The sequence below is a fragment of the Lonchura striata genome, chromosome 1 (genome assembly GCF_050655825.1).
Source record: "Lonchura striata isolate lonStrDom1 chromosome 1, ASM5065582v1, whole genome shotgun sequence".
NCBI lineage: Eukaryota > Metazoa > Chordata > Aves > Passeriformes > Estrildidae > Lonchura > Lonchura striata.
The window spans coordinates 52,164,610-52,184,297 of NC_140703.1; the positions used below are offsets into that span (position 1 = coordinate 52,164,610).

At 35.1% G+C, this 19,688-nt stretch overlaps 1 protein-coding gene across 19 annotated transcripts in view; it reads right to left on the bottom strand.

The window, feature by feature from the left end:
* The window catches only part of PIBF1 (progesterone immunomodulatory binding factor 1), a 106,641-nt gene that overhangs the window by 34,908 nt on the left and 52,045 nt on the right, over positions 1–19,688 (bottom strand). For 11 of the 19 annotated variants that reach the window (XR_014958835.1, XR_014958827.1, XM_021548014.3 and 8 more), the window contains 4 exons: positions 16,582–16,764; positions 10,050–10,215; positions 6,659–6,809; positions 2,582–2,672 (listed from right to left, as the gene is read on the bottom strand). Coding sequence is in view for 17 of the 19 variants with exons in the window: in XM_021548014.3 (XP_021403689.2) it covers positions 2,582–2,672; positions 6,659–6,809; positions 10,050–10,215; positions 16,582–16,764 (591 nt within the window). In the remaining 2 variants the exon portion in view is untranslated. Of the gene's footprint in view, positions 1–1,792; positions 1,856–2,581; positions 2,673–6,658; positions 6,810–10,049; positions 10,216–16,581; positions 16,765–19,688 lie in introns of all 19 variants that reach the window. The other 8 variants (XM_085594118.1, XM_085594100.1, XM_085594090.1 and 5 more) reach the window with 2 other exon arrangements.

Here is a 19,688-nt window from a genome sequence, read left to right on the forward strand (position 1 = left end):
ACTGTAGAGCCTACTAGCACATCTAACTTAGTCTTCCAAACTCTTATGGATCACAGAGTGGGCAAGGCTGGAAGGGACTACAGTGGTCATCTGGTCCAACTCCAGAGCACATTGTGCAGGACTGCATTCAGGTGGTTCTTGAGTAACTCCACAACCAGTTCCTGACTATGGTACAGAATCTATTATAGGGTAGAGTGGTCTAAAGCAGCCTGACTGACTTGAAGCTCAGGTTTAAGCATGCATAAATCTAGATGTGCGTACGAAGTTTATCTGAAAATTTGACTTGTCATAACCTCCATCTCTTCCTCAGTAAAACGGAATAGACTTCTGGAGTTGGAAGAGGTCTTAATAATCTTCATCTGTGCTATAAACATACTCTTTCATGCACTAATCTCATCCACAAAGGAGAAAGGAACCACTTCTTAGACGAGTAGCTATTAGAGTATAAGTGAAAACTTGGATACCTTCCCATGGCAAATTTAAGACTGCAGCTCATTGTAATTTTCCCAGCTTCAGCTACTCAGTGAACTTCATCTGAATTTGCAAATATTTAAAGATAACACAAGTACACCTTTCAAGCATACTTTTCAGTATGTTTTTTGACTAGTTTGAATTGAAAGCAAAGAGAGAAAGGGACTGATGTGCAAAGACATCTTATGCTGGAAACATTTGATTCCAACTACACTAGAAAATTATGCAGTGCTCAAGAATGTGATAATTCCTTGCTAGCAAACCACCAAAGTCATCCTGGTAGTATTCTGCATTCTTTCATTAACACTGCTCAAGTAGTTCCTAGGCATACCTAAGAAGTCAGCATGGGCAAGAAAATCACTGCCAATATGTTGTTCACACGTAGCTTAACCTACACTGAGAATTGTTTTATGGCAACAGGTTACTACACGCCATTTGGTCTTGATGCTTTAGAGCGTTCCCAGACATGCTTTATTTAGTACTATGGGTGCACAATGCCTACATGATACAATAGATGTATCTGAAGTAATGAAGGAGTTGTTTCTGGCAAGTGGCCGAAGAGGTATAGACCCCACACTGCTTGAAAGTCCATTTTGTACCAACTTTCAGAGACTGAAGTGTGTGATGTGAACTTAAAGGAGCTCTTCATTTAGGATCCCATACATCTGGGATTAAAGAGCAGGTAGGACTCCAGAAAGAAGATTATTCACATTTGTAATAGATTGTCTTTCCTTAAGAAATCCTAGAGAGCAGAAAATTTATCTGTGTTTCTTTAATGGCACTAACCAGAGGATGGTGTCAGAGTCTTTGCTTTTAAAAACTTTTGCAGCCGAAGGCATCACACACATTATCTGCTTGGCAGCTTTCCTTGAATCAAAACAGCAGGTAAACCATACACAGTCTTTTATGGCTTTTTAAATCTTTTTAATTCTAAAAGATAAAGAAAGTCTATGAAGTCTCCAACACTATTATGAAGGATTAAGTCAGTTTATTAGTCAATGCCTCTTGGAACAAAAGTGGAGTATATGAGTCATTCCAATAGAGCCGCTTCTAAGCTTCCAAGCATATCCGAAATCCTGGTCTGATCATCAGATTCAGCATTCAAAGGAAATTCAACAGAGTTTTCATATACGTAAATAATCTAAACTGCATCTATAAGGTGAGGAAAAAGAAGGATCAAAGTGGAAACTCAGAAAAGTGCCCAAACTATTGACAAAAGAGGAATAAACTGAAGCTTTAGGAAATAGTGCTACAGAGCTCTCAATAGTTTTCTAAACCAGATGTGCAATAGGGGTATGGAGGTTTTTTGCACACTCCTCACCTTCCAGGTATGGTGACTCCACCACCTTCCTGGGCAGCCTATTCCAATGCTTGATGACCACTTCTGTGAAGAAATTGTCCAACCTGAACCTCCCCTGACAAGCCTAAGGTAATTTCCTTTTATCCTGTTTAGTTGTGTGGGAGAAGTGAGTCATAGCCTCTACACAGAGGCTCACAATGAGCCATTCAAATGTCACTATTATTTCTTAAAGACAATGCATAATATAATATATATAATATAATATATATTAGTTCAAAATGACTATGATCAAGAGGTATGTTTTCTCCTATGCATCATTTTAGTCTATTGATCAAATTTTAATTGGCCAAACCAGAGCAAACTAAAAAAAATGCAAGTGGAATAAGATCCCGTATTAGTGAAGATAAAATAGTGATGCTCTGAACTGTTGTCCTTCTTAGTATCCTGACAGATGTTTTTCTTACTATTAAATACAATAATTTTTAGGGTATTAATAATGCCTATCCTATTATATAAATGTAAACAATGTAACTAGTCTGTTTTTACAGATGCTTAATTTTATTCAATTATAAATAATTTTTCTAAAAGTCAATGAGAAGAGATTTTAAAATTACCTAGAAAAATATTCTCATTCATATGCATGAACCACATTAACAGATCCTAGTCCTCAATCTATTCCTATATATTTAAGTAATTAAAAAACTTCTTTATGTTAATCAAACTGGCTGGATTCTAATACAAAACATAATGCACGTAATCTTCATTTAGTTTATCTTGAACAAGTGAATTCATGAAATACTCTTTTTTAACCTTTGCTTTAGTCGTCTTTTGGCTGTTGTAGGAACATTAGCACCATATCCATATGAGAAGAGAACCCTTTCAGCTTCAACTTCATCTTCCACTGCAAAAAATACAGAAAGATGCTGTTGAAGAACAGTGTCAGAACTTATAAACTTCTAAGCAATTCTATTTACATCTCAACATGAAAAACATATTTCTAGAAGCTAAATTTTCAGTTGGTGCAAACTTCTGGGCTTGAGTGGAACAGTTTTTTTCACCATTAGCATTAAATTTAGTGCCACACTTTATTACTTACAACACTTTTTTTATGATTAATGTAAGACTAATGCAATACAAAAGTAAAGGAAAATAGTTCAGTTGCCTTGAATATTCATACTGTTGGTATGGTCACAAAATGCATACTACTTGTGTAAGTTTAGTTCAGCAGTAGAAGGTTAGGTTGCTTAAGTTTTTTTATCTAAATAATTAATTTTCAGTGCATATATGAGAAGGTAGACGAAGATAAAATTTGGGAGTGTTTGAGGTGACAGGACATAACCAAGTCCATGGGACCAGAAGGGACACATCTGATGTTGAAAAGGGAGCTGATGTCAAAGTGAAGCTGCTCACAATGTTTTTTGAAAGGCTGTGGTGATCAGAAATTTCACCACACTTGATGAAAACAAATGCCATCCATTTCTTCAGAGAAGGGCAAAAAAGAGATCCTTATATACATGCAAAATAGAAATATTGAAAATAATCTCTGCTTCCATAGGTGATTGATTTTTGAAAACACATTTCTAAGGGTTTAAAACAGATAATCATTGCTTTGAAAGGAAATCCCAATAGCAGCAGGATTAAAATGTCTATGTTCATATTTCAAGCTTTGAAATTCAGGTTTCCACTCTCCTGTAAGATGAAGTGGGCCAGAAAAAAAAAAAAAGAAAAAGAGTAAGTGTATGTGTGAAATAGAAAGAGGCAGAGAGACTGGGACAGGGAGGCGGAGTAAAAGGGGACAATGAGAAAAATGGGAGCGGCAGGGGTGTGAGAGAAGGAGGGAGAACAAGTAAATACCAGCTCAGGTACCACACAAAAGCTTTGATGAATCAAATAGTTGAGAACAGGAGAAACAAATGTAGAAAATGATGTGAGTCCTATCTGACTCATCTTTCTTAATGCTCAAGTGCCTCAAAATCAGAAATACCTCCATTTCTCAACAACTTGCAAAATGCTATAACTTCTGTTCTCACTTGTCTAATACCCTTTTAATGCTATTTTAAACAAGGCTTCTTAAAACACATTTAGAAAGAGAAAAGCCTCCAGAAGAGCACCTGTGGTAAATCACTTATCTAGTTACATTAAAAACAATATCGAAATTTCAGTAAGAATGAAGTCACTTATCTAGTTACATTAAAAACAATATAGAAATTTCAGTAAGTATGACAGAAAAAGTTTACTAATGTGCACCAGCACTTCAGAGCTGTCTTAAATATGACAGGGAATTATTTGGTGCTGTAAACACCTCTGGTTCAGAAAAACATAAAGAAAAATTTAACCAGCCTTTGTTAATACCCTTCTTTTTGGTTACATATTCAGTGTTGAATGTCTCAGAAAAATGTCAGTAAGATCCTGTCCTGTAAATTCAGATCTGTCTCTAGTGTCCAATAAATGTCACATCAGGAAGACAAACACAAAAGGAACTGGAAATGTTGTAGGTATCAAAATAATATCCTGTATCAGTGTGTGCTTCTCTTACAACATTCCAGGCTCCTCACCTGACTTTGTGATGTAAAATATACATTTTATAAGCTAGGGGACACTTTTTAATGACAGTTTCTTATGCTACTCAGCAAGGACGTGCCATTGTGAGGATATAGATAGGTTCAATCTTTTTCTTAGAAAGATACTAAGCAATGGAAATGAGAAAAATCAAACTAGTCGACAACAAAAATACCCTAATGTGAAGATTGTACCCTGAAAAGGAAGAATAGACAAATGGCAAGGAAATTTACTACTGTTATTCATCTGGAAACCTCTTAGGCACTGTAAGAAATGGCTATATAAATTCTTGATAGCTTCCTGAATAGGCTGTTCCATGTCATTTCAATATTAATAAAGTGAGGCATAACAATCAGGGAGTAACAGTAAAAATTAAGTGATCTCTTCCACATGCATATTTTCCAAAGGGGAAAAAAAGTGCATATATATATATATATATATATATAAAATATGACAAAAACCATCTCACATGTGTAAATAAATACACAGTTTATTAAAAAGTCCAGAGAACCCCACCCTAACTGGCATCCTCAAAATACTGTAAAACAGCAGAGGCTTCATGACTCAGGATGAATAAAAAAAGCATTACATGCTATTTAAATATAGAGAGGTGACCACAGGAATGAAAATTAATCCTCATTATCACTCAAGTCTGTAGAAAACTCTGTCTTCCACACAATACTTCAGTCTCAATTATATTCCAAGATAGATGGGCTGAAGTACTTCCATAATACACTCAATTTGAAAAATAGCTATACTTCCTTTCAGTTATTTTCCTACCCTTACCTCTTTATAACCTACAACTATCAGGGCATAATTTGAGACAAAGGAGGAAGTCTATCAGTCTTCTCCTTCAAAGTGTTTAAAAAAAAATACTTATTTTCTTCTGTTTTCCCTAAGATACTAGACTTAAGTAGTATTAATCTTAACTTTCTATATCAAATACACTGAAATAGCAAGTTCAGTATTAAATAGAAAGTATACTGAAAGTATAGTTAAGCTATAACTTCTTTTTTTCTCCAAGGAAATCAGAAAATAAAGCCACTATATTTTAAAAGAACAGTTCATTTGAAACTGTTAATTTCTTTAGCATTCTGCACAATTGAATGTAAATTGTAATTAAAACAGATATTTAAGAAGAAATTAAGAATGATCTGGTAAAAAAACTTAACTGCTCTCCCAAGATGCATAAGAAAATGTAAACCAGTGTAAACAAAAACCAGTGTTCTGAACTCTACTTTCTCCTTGGAGAAAATGAAGGTAAGGTCCAAAAATTTTGTGTTAATACATAAATACTCCTTAGGCAAGTATATATATATATATACACACTTCAAAAAATGTTTTACTGTCTAAAACAGAAGCATGTATACAGCAAACATGCTTATGGTCAGACTGGAACCTTTGGGTACTCAGGCCATTCTTAGTACAAGCTGCAGTGCATAAAATTAATAAAGTATGTGCAGTCTGGTTACTAACATCACTGTATCTTGGTAATGCACACTTTGCTAGACACTACTGTTTGTATATAAAGCTTATGCAATAATCTTCTATACTTTATAAATTGTGACTATTTTTTGAAGGAGGAAAGAAGGAGAAAAGGAGATGACAGTTGAATTAGTCTGAAATTTTAGAATATCCTACTCTGTCTACACACAGAAGATTTCAAGATTAGAGTCAGTGTTTCAAATTAGAAATTTGTGGATTGATTTAGGCTGAGAACCAAATGAACAGGGATTTTACAAAAATTTTGCTGTGTTTGGGAACATTTTAATTTTTGCAAATGAGAGACAAACATTTTCAAGAGTAATCAGGTATGAATTTAATTCATGGTTTAGTACTTGGAACAGACTGAGCTGCCACAAGCAACTACTTAATGTGTAATTATTAGTAATTCAACAGAAGGAAGAATTTTTTTCCTCCTTCCAATTAGTTAAAAAATTCACATTAATCACTATATTGAAATATAAAACCTGTATTTGCCTGTCAACAAAGAGGACTTAGTACATTTAAAATGTACTAAAATAATAGAAGAATCCTAAAGATTTTATCTAATTATAATGGACAATTAGAATAAGGAAAAGAGAAATGACTGAATACTGAGATGATTTTTAATAAGCACAAACTTAGACATATGGAGGTTTGATACATATTTACAGGTACAATTAGAAACCTGCCATTAATATTTTCTATCAAAATAATTACTGCCTTTTACTTGTCAGGCATAATGAAGAAGAACGACAGGCACTGTAATGCTTTCCAAGTCATGAGAAAAAATATATTGTAATGCCAGAAACACCTACAGATAAAACAACTTGTGACAGAACTTACTTTCTGCTGTCTGCAGTATTATCTCATCAAGCTCTTTTTCAAGTTTTTCATAAGTATCTAGTCTTGCTTGAAACTCAGAATTTTGTGTTTGAAGCTCAATAATGCGGGTTTCACTAGAAGACTGAAGACTATAAAATTCCTTTGTAAGCACCTGTAAGAATGAATAATGGAAAGATCAGAGATTCAGCATTACAGTGATTTTTGAAAGAGGCAAAATATAATACATGTGTACTGGTATGTTATTAAATATTTGATATAAGTTTTGTACAGCAAAGATTAAAATACTTTAAAAAGCAGTTATCTTGCAAAGATTAAATGCTCAGATTTTAGGTGTATCTGCTGAGGCTTTATTAATTCTAAGAAGGTGTCTGAAAAATCTAGAGGAATTTTAAAGGAAACATGAAAAGCCAGGTAACAACTAAAAAACTTCACAAACAGCAGTCAAAATAGCGTAAATGCAATCATTTTTGTTGCTTTATCTGGATTCTGATTTCAGTCATCAATTTATTAAGTTTCTTTTGCAGAATACAAATACAAAAATTTGCCATTAAAGCTATACCAGTCTCATTACTTACTTATTAATAAAAGGTAATATGCTATCGACATTCAAGACTTATGTAATACTTAATGCATTAAGATTAAACAAAAAACACTCATATTCAAAAGTAAAAGTTATGAAGGCCTGTATAATAATTTAAATTTGATAAAGTGCTTGATAATAGGAAACAACACTGATCACATAAACACACACCAAACTAGAATACGAAAATCCTTGGTATGTAAAGTAGCAATCCATCTACTTTGCAGAAAAAATCCCACCGAAACAGGGAAAGTAATAACCAAGTGGTACTGATGTTAAATTTCATATTAACTTCCTAAATAAAAATCACAAACATTCAGAATGACAAGTGAATATAGATTTGGAGATACAGAAATATATGTACAGTGTGCAGAGCAGTAATACTAGAGTCACTGTCAAAACCATGAAAGAATTCACAATGCTTAGAGAAACAAGCCACTTGATATAAAAAGTTCAGCCTAGTGTCACAGAAGAAATAAATGTATACATTAAAACCGGGCAACATCTAAACCATGTGTTTCTTAGTTTAGCAAGAGAAACTACTCTATGCTCTAAATAAAAGCAAGAGTTAGTCCAGAAAGCTGTAGCTTAGCCACAAGATACCAGTGCCTACACTTTTAATAAAGACTAAAGTCCTGTAATGGTAGGGAAAAAACCTTAGTACATTAATACTGTATATAAGAAAGAAAACTTTAAAACTCCAGGAATTCAGTCAAAAGGAACAAAAATAAAAGCATCAGACATGAAATAATTAAAGCCTGGAAGAATATTTCTTAATGAAAGAGCATTTAAGTGTATATTTCTTAATGAAAGAATTTTAAAGTGTCTCTGTAAAGAGAAAAACAAGTGCTGAAAGTGTTAGTAGAATTGAATGCCAAATATTTGAGTTTCTGTCAGATCCAAAAATTTTCACAAAGAAAATTAAAATATAACTCAAATTGAACTACATTCTCCCAAGTACTACTCTCAAGTTTAGACATGCCTGTGCAATTAAAAATCTGTTTAGCAACATCTAAGTTTAGCAAAACAAGCACTCCCAGTGCTTATGACCACAACTAACCTCATCAGCCAGGATCTGAATGTCCCAATAGGAACAAAACAAGAAATTACAGTCTATCTGAAGCTCTCTAATTCTGTTTCCACTCTATAGTTCCTTTTCATAAACAACTTAGCCAGATTCAGCACTAGAAATGTGGGGATCTGAAGACTGGCATCATTCCCCCAAAAAACAAAGGCTGCCATACGTATCACTTTCTTCTGTCCTGTCCAGTTTGTATCCTGACATCCGTTTGAAACATACACTACCAAACTCATTTAATCTCATAAATAGGACCCTGTGATATGCTTTTGGGACTAACTTTGGACAGGTGAAGAAATTTTGTTTTAAAGTAAGTTTTCTCTGTGGAATACTCACATTTCCAAGATTAAAATAAGTGAACAGGATATGATACGTATTTTTTAAAAACAATAAATTCTAAGCTTGTAGAGATAAACAGGCCCAAGTGGTTAAAGCCCACATAAATAGGTGCATTAACTGCAGGTGCCCAAGCTGTGTCTCTCAGCCAAGGAAACTGTATTTAATAAAGCACAAAAATGCTGCACAGCAGTGAGGAGTGTGGGGAAAAAGTGAGAGAGCGCCATGGCGCTGATACTGAGGTGAGAGAAGGAGGGGATGAGGTTCTCCAGCTGCCAGAGATCCCCTCTGCAGCCCATGGTGAAGCAGCTGCCTGCCTGCAGACCATGAAAGACCACACCAAAGCAGATGTTCACGCTGCAGCCCATAGAGGACCCCATGATGGAGCAGGTGGACATCCTCAGAAGGCACTGCAACCTGTGGAGAGCCCAGACAGGAGGGAGAGCTTCTCCTGAAGGAAGCAGCAGAATGTGGAGGATCCAAACCAGAGCAGGATAAAAAAGTGTGAGGAGGAAACACCTCCCGAGAGGAGCTGTCATGGACAGACTTGAACTCCTATTTCCCATTCCTCCCTGCACTGCACTGGGAGGGGGAGGTACAAGAGTAAGAAATGAAGGAGGGAAGTTAAATAAAAGAGAACAGGGTGGGGAAAGATATTTTACTGTTTGTCTTTGTCTCTCATCATCCAACCTATGTCAATGGGTATTAAGTGAAATTAGTTTTCCCAGGTCAAATCTGTTTTGCCCATGATGGTAATTGGCAAGTGACATCCCTATCTTTATATCGGCCCATGTTTATTTACCCCATCCCCATCCTCTTCAGGAGGAGGAATGAGTGACTGGGTGGGTGTTTAGCACCCCATCAAGGTGACCCATCATGCTAGGACTTGCAAGGTTAGGTCTTTTCAATGCTGTATACACCATACTCACTTTGACTTTTTTAGCTGTGAAAAATTAATTCCAGAATTGTATATCAAAACAAAGTATTTCATTATGTAACAATGTTATTACAGATCCTAGCTGCAAATAATGATACTGAACTCACTGTACTTTTTTTGGTGAAACTGTCTTCTCTCCCTACAATTTTCACACAGACTGACATAAGCAGCTCTGTGACACAAGCAGATAGATAAACTCCACATGAATGAGGTACTGTCTTTAACATCTTTCTATGAGAGATTGTTTTGCTTTTTCCTCTCCCCATAGTCTTGTGCTCCATTAAACTGATCAAACATAGTCAGCTTTGTCATTTGACCCTGCTTCTGTGTTATTTGACCACAATTTGGTGGAGATGTTAATTCAGACATGCCATGTTGTTACTTTTTCTCCAAGCTTTTCCACTTTACATTCAAATTGAAAACAATAGTGTCCTGTAAAGTGTTTCTTTATATAACATACCTCCAGCTTTCTCTGGTATTTCTCACATTCCATTTGGCACTGTGAAAGATTCTTAGCTGTTTCTTGTTGCATGAGTTGAACATGTTCAGTTTCAAAGGACTTTAACTTACTTTGGTGAAGAAGTTCAGCTACTTTGCTTTCTGTGCCAAGCTGCATTTGTCTATACCTAAAAGAAAAATGAAAACAAAAGTTTTGATGATTCAAAAATAAGCGAAGTTGGAATATATCCTAGTTCTGTTCATCACAGGTGTAAATTTCAAAAATTAATACAGTATTTTGAAGACCGTAATAAGTATTAGTATGTAACTACTGTAATCTGTATTTGAAACAGCATTAGGAAAATTCAGTATTATTATGATGATACAACACAGTAGGTGGAATACTCTGTCAGTGGCTCTTCTAAATATGCTGTTAATGCAAAAATCAAATTACAATGACTTTACAGCATAGCTTACTTTCCTTATTTTTAAGGAGTTAGATCACTGTGAATCTCCTTCTTGGTACACAAACGTATGCATTGAAGTATTTTCATTGTAGAGATGCTAATGAAATTTTGTCCTCCCTCTTCACCACATGAAGAAAAATCAGACCACAATGGTGCAATTATTTCCACAGTCAGAATCACAGATCCTTCTCAAAAAGCAGAAATGAAGTATAACTTTTAGAAAATCGCTATAAGGTATTTATAAGGATGAATAATATTCCACTTAGAAATGGATTTCTTCTATTTTATTAATTCATTCTACCTAACAGGCAGTCTCAAAAATGAGGTGTAAAAAAGTTTGCTGATAGAATACTATAAGATAGATGAAAATTTAGGTGATGTGAAGAACAGGAGAAAATCTAATGAATCTTCACATTAAATAGCATATGAAATTCAAAAGAGATTTATGCAAAGTAAATCACAGGTTTTAAAAATGCTCCTTACCATATACATAAAATGATGAACACCTAGCTGACTGTTTTGATTCATAAATGAGATCTTGGAATTTATTATACTTGATAAAACCATTAGAACTTTGGTTCAGTTTTAAATAACGGTAAAAAGAAACATTTTGGAAATTACTGTGTAAGAAATAAATAATACAGAACTCACCGTGTCACTTTGCAATTCCATGCTGTCTGCATTACTGAATGCTGACAACCATTCTAGTACCTCATCTCACAAGGAACAAAAGTGTCAGAGCATCAGAGAAGGGTAGGAAGGGTTAGCTCTGACATGCAGCAACATCATGCACTCTGACACAAATGAACTGTGTGGAATAAATCACCTAAGCAAGCTAGGACTCTACAGCTTGGAAAAGAGATGGTTTAAGGAAAAGGAAGAAATACGGGGCCTGTCACATCATGAGAATGGAGAATGGAGATAGGAGTCAACTGTGTTTTCCAATAGCTGAATGAGAAGTCATCTAATGATGCAGAATGTGAACAAATATAAATCACTCTTCATGCATGAAAGCTGTGGAATTCCTTACCATAAGATGCCGTGGATGCTACAAATTACCACTTATTTGAGAGAATACTGAACAACTTGCAGCAGAGAAGTCCTTTGAGAACCATTAAATGCAAGATGGTACTTCTCACACTGAAGCCACTTCAAATTGCAGGATTGTCAGATAAACCTTTATTCTAACCCAGCATTGCTGCTGTGTTAGCTGTCATCTGTCAAATAACAGTTGCAACACAATCCCACCCTGTTTACCACCTAATCTTTATGTGGGATGGACACTGTTAAACAAAAACAAGGGGATTACTTCAAATATTTCCCCTGAGGATTTCAGATGTAGAATGCTTCTAAGGCACAAAGAGGGAGCAATTTTCACTGGAATTAATTTGAACAGAACAAACAGGTGTCATTATGATGTCCCTGATAATCACTCTGTAGACATCCATCTATGTGTAAACAGTCCAATGCATGAATAAGATTGTTTCCTCATTACATGAGCAAAGCTTGGAAGTTTTGCATACTGAGCTCATCCAAAGTTTTCCTTCTAAGAACAATTTTTTTAATAGCATGACATTTGTTCTCAAACAGAGGCATGGCACTCAAGATGCTAAATGCCAGTTACCTATCAACTACTTCAGCCATTTTTGCTTAGGGATGCTTTTCAAATGCTATTACTTTCATCACTGTTTCCTGATTGTATATTCCAATTTTCATTTTACCACACAAAAAAATTTCATCACTCTTGAATTCTCCACACTTTGCACATGACTGTCTGCAGACATGACACTAAATCTGTTCCAGTATATACATTGTTTATAATCCTGGGAAGAATGCTTTGTTCCAAAATTAGTTAAGTCTTCATGAAGATGCATGTCATTCAGCCAACAATGCAATGAAACACACAAATTTAATTTAATTATTAGTTCTATTTATTGACTTCTAACAACAAATTCACACCTTCCACCTCATCACAATACAAACAGCAACGCCCTCCTGTACACAGCCTCAGACCTTCAACCACTCCTGAGCATCAATGATCTGTACCATACTGAGCTGGCACACTGGAAATATGCATGAACAGAGGAAATCCATACTTCTTTGTACCTAGTTTCTATACTTGGTGGAGAAGTCTGTAGTTATCTGATGATTCTACTCAATCAATTCGATGCTTTCAGAGCATGCTTCTCTACCCTATTATGAGCAGTAACTTCTGAAAGAAATTTTATCCTTTGTTTTGGAAATTTGAAGTAGCTTACATGAGCATGATCTGTTTTGCACTGGCAAGGTTATGATGGATCAGTTTTCTTTTAACCTTACTACACTGTTGATCTCACTAGTAACTCCTTCACCATAGCACCATTCAGAATTTCTTTGTCATATTTGCTTTAACTCAGCCAGATAGTACCTCTGCTTTCTTTGCTACTATTTCAGCTCAAGTGTGTGTGCATGTATGTACAGAGTCATGTAACACAATGTGCTGAAATACATTCCTTTATCTGCCTTGATGGTCTCTGAGGGAAAACAAAAACCAAAAACAAAAACAAAAACCAACAAAAAAACCCCCAAAAAAACAAAACCACCCTATGCTTTGATACTACTATTATGGAAAAAAAAAACAAAAAACCGAACAGTGGAATGCAGGTCTGCAAGATTTTTCTCCGTTGAGAAATTTTAGCAAACTTGATATAATGAAAGAGTAGAGTTTTTAGTCTCACAGAAGAATGAGGGTTGGGAATCAAAGAGAAATTACAGACTGAGCCAGTGAAAAAAATCCCACATATAAGAATAATCTAGAATGAGGTCTCAATTCCTTTAATGTCTCTCTGCCATTAGGTTGACCAGTCAATGATGCCTGAAGTTTGGTTATCAAAAAAATATTTCTAGAATAAAGGAGAAGAGGGAATACTCAGAGAGGGACTTGAACTTTCTTTTGTAAGGTTTGAAAGATTTTTTAATCACAGGAGCTTGTTTTTCAAGTAGTGGATAATGATATAATAACATGTCCAAATATGCATACCAGAGAGCAAACAGAAAGATCTAATGGTAAAATCATGTAGTCTGAATACTGAAGAAAATATGGCAACCAAGTTTTTTGAATGGAGGAACTAGCAACTGTCCATCTACAAAACCTGAGATGTACAGTAGTACTTCTTAAAAAGGTAATTGAACAATGAAGTACATTAGAAACAAAAAAATTGTAAAATTACCCTTTCAAAAAGTGGAAAATCCTAGTATTAAACTTGTTAATAATAAAGAATACCATGAAAGTAAATAAAAACAATGCATCTTATAAAGAAAGTCCTACCAAAATTATACAAAATGAAAATCTAATTTTATATTTCATAATTTTGTAAACAAGATTATACCAACCTAAAGCTTTGTGGGATATATTTTAGAAATAATTTTCGAATTTGAAAATCGAAAAAAAGTTGTGAAATCACCCTAAATCCACAGTTGGCTCAGTTCCAGATCTAAGATCTTTAAAGCAATTAGAATATACTCTTGTATTTGTAAAAATGTCTGTGCTTTGGTTCAGTGCCAAATTTGCAAAGAAATCTAAAGACATTTCCTCCCTAACCTGTCCTCTTGCAAACCTCCCACTTCTAGCCCCAACATGTCCCCTAATGTTCCTGACCTTCTCCCTCTCCATCCCAGTACCAGCCCAGACATCTCTTGAATTCCAATTCTGTTTTCATTCCTTACTTGAAGGACATCTGTTTTTCTTCTTATCTATGTTCATAGCCTATTCAGCCTCCATTCCTATCTTATAGCCCCACTCTATGCATTCTGGATTCCTCTCTACTCCTCTATCACCCTTGTAGTTTGGCATCCTTTCTCAAATCCTTCCTATCCATACCTCTTGCCATCTGAGGTTCAAATCCCAGTTTAACTTTCACACCTTCTGCACCTGAGTCTGCCTGTTAAGGCCTCCTCACTTCCAAAGAGCCCCAACCTAAGCGTAAAAGTACACAAATGAATCTTCCTTACTGTCCTTTGTGCCTACTGGAGTCACAGAAGGAGTAACAGTGATCTAGATAGACCTCAATTAAATTCAGTCTGTCACAGACTGCACAAATCCTGTCCATACATGCAGCAAACTGCCAGACTCCAGTTCAAACATGGGCACTCAAACAATCTTGTTTCCACTGGCTCTCTTTTTGATCCTTGGTACTAAAAACTGGTTGCCTTATTTCTGAGCAATCAAAAATTTCCCATGATTTGTGTTCACATGCTACTCACTAAATAACTAAACTCAGATCTTTAGTTTTCAAATGCTTTCATTGTTCAGCTTTTGCAGCACTCCAATTAAGTCTGATTAGTCATATATCTGGCTGATTTCACAAAATGAAAGTCTGTTTCAATATTTACTAGAAAATGGGTAAGAAATCTGTCATTCATTTAAAAATACATATTTTGTGAAGTTTTTATATCAACTTTATAGGCATTTTCAGTTTTTTGTAGTATTTATTACTTCATTCATGTCTATAAAATACATTAAACTATTTCTAATCTGGTCTAAAATAACAATGCACTTTGTAACACCAAATTTTAATACTTTGAGCAACAACAAAAGCTCTGAGTATAATGATTAGATGAACACAAGATGAAGCATGCCATTTACAAACTGTTTAAGCAATGAAAAATCTGTTTGTTGAAAAAATATTCACTTAAAATTTGTTTTTCCCAAACAACATGCTGAGATTTTTTTTCAGCACAATACTCCTGGTTCAGGTTGTAATAAAAAAAAATCCAGAAACATATAGCTTAGACACTAAAGGGTAAACTTGATTTGACATTCAAGTTCTTACCAGATGTTACATTTGCTTCGTATCAAGTAATTAAACATACCGTACTTTTACACGTGGTTCAGTAAAATCTGAGCAAGAAAGCTTAGAAGCTTTGTTTAAAGCTGCTTGCTTCAAAGCAGATTTTTGTGTTTTGTAGCATCCTAAGCATTTACTTTCTATCAGCCTCTGATCCTCATTCTGTCAAAAAGAAAAAAAAACTTCCCCATACTGTTTTGCAGTTTATAGGAAGTGCTAGTTCCAAACATCCACACTCAGCAGGATAAACAATTAATTGGTTTTCCCTCCTTGTAGCTTTGGGACACCTAAACTCAAAATCCCTCATGCAATAAATAAGAGTTCTTCAGAATGTAGGACCCATGTATCCTTTCTACCCTAACTAGAGTAATGCCCAGTGTATACTCGACTACAAGAATGAACAATATGAAAGCCTTAAGTTTGTCTGCTGAATCATGCTGACAGGGACAGAAATCCATCTTTGTTTGTCTGTCTCTGGACTATGAAACTGTGCTTTCTTTTATTTGACTCTAATTCTGTTAAACCTAAGATTCTCTCCTACACCAAGACACAACTTCAAGACCACTGGGTAGAGACCGCTTCTGCCAAGCCTGTTCTTGGGAGTCATACTTCAGTCATGAGAATTTCCTAATCAAACTTCACTAGGGGGTTTTCTCTCAATCCTGGAGCTCTGATGTGCATCAAATATAGCCTTTTGCTTACTGAAAGTGCATTCTTTGTTTTGGGCAACTGTAAAAAACAGAAGAGCAGCTGCTGTCATGCCTTTCTTACAAAAAATAAAGCAGGGTGCAATTGCTACTCTGCAATAGCACAGTGCTGCCAATGCACACTTAGTTTGCTCACTTATCTAGACTGTTATTTCTTGGTTTAAGTAATCAGCTTATTTATTGGCTCTTTTGTTATTTGTTTCACTTAAATAAATGCAAAAGATGTTCAAATAACCTAACTGTACTTTACCAGTATACAGACATTAATTAAGGATGTGACAGCCTCCTTAACCAAAAGAAAGGGTCTGAAGAAATGAGTGAGCATATAATAAAGGATGTGATATAATTTCACTGTTTCCTCTTCAAAACCTGTTTTTTAGATACATAAATAGGAGAACAGAGTCACCTCAGTAATTTTTAGGAATCTAATGGTAGTTGCTTTTCTCTTTGCCTGTATAAATTAGTCAAGATGCGTAACCTTGTGTTTTTATTTATGTTTCTGGTGCTAAAAAATATAGAAGCAGGAAACACCTGGCTAGTTGGAGAATACCTACCAGATCAGGTATTTCAGGAGATGGAGGTACAGAGATATCCAGTTTGGGAATCCAGAAATGGGAATTACCACCTCACAAGATCCCTTGAATGAAGCTTCAAAATAGCCCAAAGATGAAGACCAAAGAAGAATTAAAGATTCATCTTTTTGAACCAGGAAGGCTATGAAATGACTTCTCTGAAGCCTAGTAAAGAGATACCAGAGGAAATAGTTTCATAACAGTCTCCTAAGTTCAGGACAACAATCCAAAACTGAAACACAGAGAAGCTAAAGGGTGCAGACATCAGCACCTCAAGCCAAAGTCAGAAGTTGATGAGTTCTATTGTTTCTGGCGCAGCCACAATACACTGCACAAACTTGTCTTTTGCATCTGTGTGCACTAGCACATAAAATGGCCAAAGTCACAGATCTTGGAAGTATAAGAAACATGTTGAACTGAGGTGGACGATACATCTGGATGAGCAGCAGAACAAGCATGATTAAATTTCTCATTGCCTAATCAATATCTTTGCTCAAACAAATAAATACTTCATTTAAAAAAAACATGACTTTGAAGTGACAGATTGAAAAGGATCCCTGCAATGCAATATGTTTCTGTCTATGGTACAAATTTTAATCCAACAGCAAAGAATTCAAAGTACATTTATTAAAATCTCATTAAATCTTTAGTCATATTTTCTGTGTATACTTTTCTCTATTTGATTTCTCATGGCATCCCAAACCATTAACTTTATTAAACCAGTATTTTCATTTTCATATCTTGGTTTACTTAATTCCTGGCAAAAAAATGCCATGCAACAAAGCTGAATTTTGTACTAAATCAACAAAAAGTCAAGGAACAGTATAGAGACTTATCCCCCAGTAATGTATATTGATAAATAAGGAAATAATTACTTTAAATTGTAACTATGAGAACTATAAAACAGATCTGAATGAAGAAAAGGCCAGCAAGTTACTTGATATTCAGCATTAAGAAATGAAAGCATCAACTTTTAATATTTCTCTACACTTATGTGCTTCCAAGTTTGTAACATACGATTTGGAATTGCCTGACCTGGTAATTTTTTTTCCTGTTGTTCATAATAATTTTTTAAAGATACTGTACAATTTTGATAATGATTCCACAATTTACCTCCTTAAACGAAGTGTTAGCTTTTCCAGAGATTCTACTACTTCACTACTATAGTACTTGTGTTTCTGGAAAATAATTGTAATAAATTGCTATTGTAGCAGATAAAACAGACTTGGACAGATCAGATATTGGAAGCAACAGAAATTGTTCATTATATTATCATTATTGCACTACAAACATAACAAACGTTGTTTTTCAGTACTCAACAAAATTAAGAGATTGGAGTTACAAAAAGACTGAGTCTGTTGTCTGAGTTGTTTTTCTCTCTTGGAGTAGACATACAAAAATTTGTCTCTTTAAACTCTCCCCTCCCACTAGCCAGAGAGGTTATATTTAATAAAATATACAGTTAAATCAGTATAAATACTTTCCGGTATTTCTTGTGATTCCATCACATGTAGTGATTATTACTTGCTAGCCTAAATAGCATTCATTATTTCTGGATGTATATGCTCCTGTTTCTCTGATTAAATAGAAAATTCATTAAGATACTTTTAGATTTATATATATACTTATGAAAGATAATTACTGTATGATTTTTAATTCCAATAATGCAAAGAAGGAAAAAGTCAATGTGAAATGACTGACAGAACAGAAGTTACATAAATGACAAATGTCTCTGTCCTTTTACAAAACAAAATCTAAAGGACATTATAACTAGCAACTACAAGAAGAATAAAAATGTTTGGAATGTCATATATCTACTTAAAACAGACAGAAATAAACACACAAACCTTTAAGTTCATAATTAGGTAAATGTAACTTTATAAAATCAATAATATAAGAACTAAAATTCTGTTTTACACAGTGATAAAAAAATGGATGATCAGCAAGGAAAAAATAAGAAAATGAAGTATTATCACTGCAGCTTCCTGGACAGAGAGAGAAATGAGAAGGTAAGAACAAATCTTTTGAGGTAGAGCTAACTGAGGGACCATCAGACAAAGCTATGCCACCAGAGACACTGCTTACTCCCCCTCCATTTTCCCCACTGAGAGCCTAGCAGAATAGGCCAGAAGGTTAGAGTTCAAACTGCCATAATTTAGCAAAGGATTGGTATGTCCTTTATATCACACATAACAGGTTTGATTTCCTGATAAGCAGAGTTCAAGGTACAGGCATACCTTGTTACCTTTCAAGGACATGTTCCTAAAAGTGCTACAGTAAGCAATGAGGGACAGCAAACTACCTTTTCCCCTAATAATTAATGTAATGGATAGTCTTGGTGTTTGCAATCACTTATGAGAAGTCACCATAGTGCTGCATAATATTCCACTTATTCTTCAGTGAAATTATGCTTTAAAAATAAGATCTCATTAATACAAATACAAACCAATTATTAAATAATTGAGCTTGAATGGGATTTCAGGGGATATCTAATCCAACATCCTGTTCAGAGCCACGTCATTTATGAAATCAAACCAGGTTTTTCAAAGCTTTAGCCACTCGGGTCTTGAAAACTCAAGGATGGAGACTGCTTACAGTAATGCTTGTAGTGAAAAAGATTTTCATTAGACCAAGTCAGAATCTACTGTTTCAATTGACACTCTCTCATCCCTCTTCCACGCCCTGCTGTGAAGGGCCTGGTTCCATCTTCCCAGTAACCTGTCCAGAGGCACTGGGGATACTGCTGTCAGGAAGCCCACAGACCTGGCTGAACACAGCCCCCCAGCCCCTCTTCCTGGGGCAAGAGCTCCAGCCCTGACCATTCTGGTGCTCTCCTCTACATTCACTCCAGTTTATCACTATGTTGCTTGCATTGGATATCCTGAAACTGGACTTTTCTTGATGTCTTGGTTATTCTGCTGATAATACAGCCCTAGATTTTCTAAGGGTATACTGTTGGCTAATACTGAGCTTGCTGTTTACAAAAAACATTTGTTCCCTTCAAAGACAAGAAGGATGATCCCACACAAGATAATCTGCATTTCCTTATTAGCAAATGAATGCTACATAAAAACTATTAATATATTAAA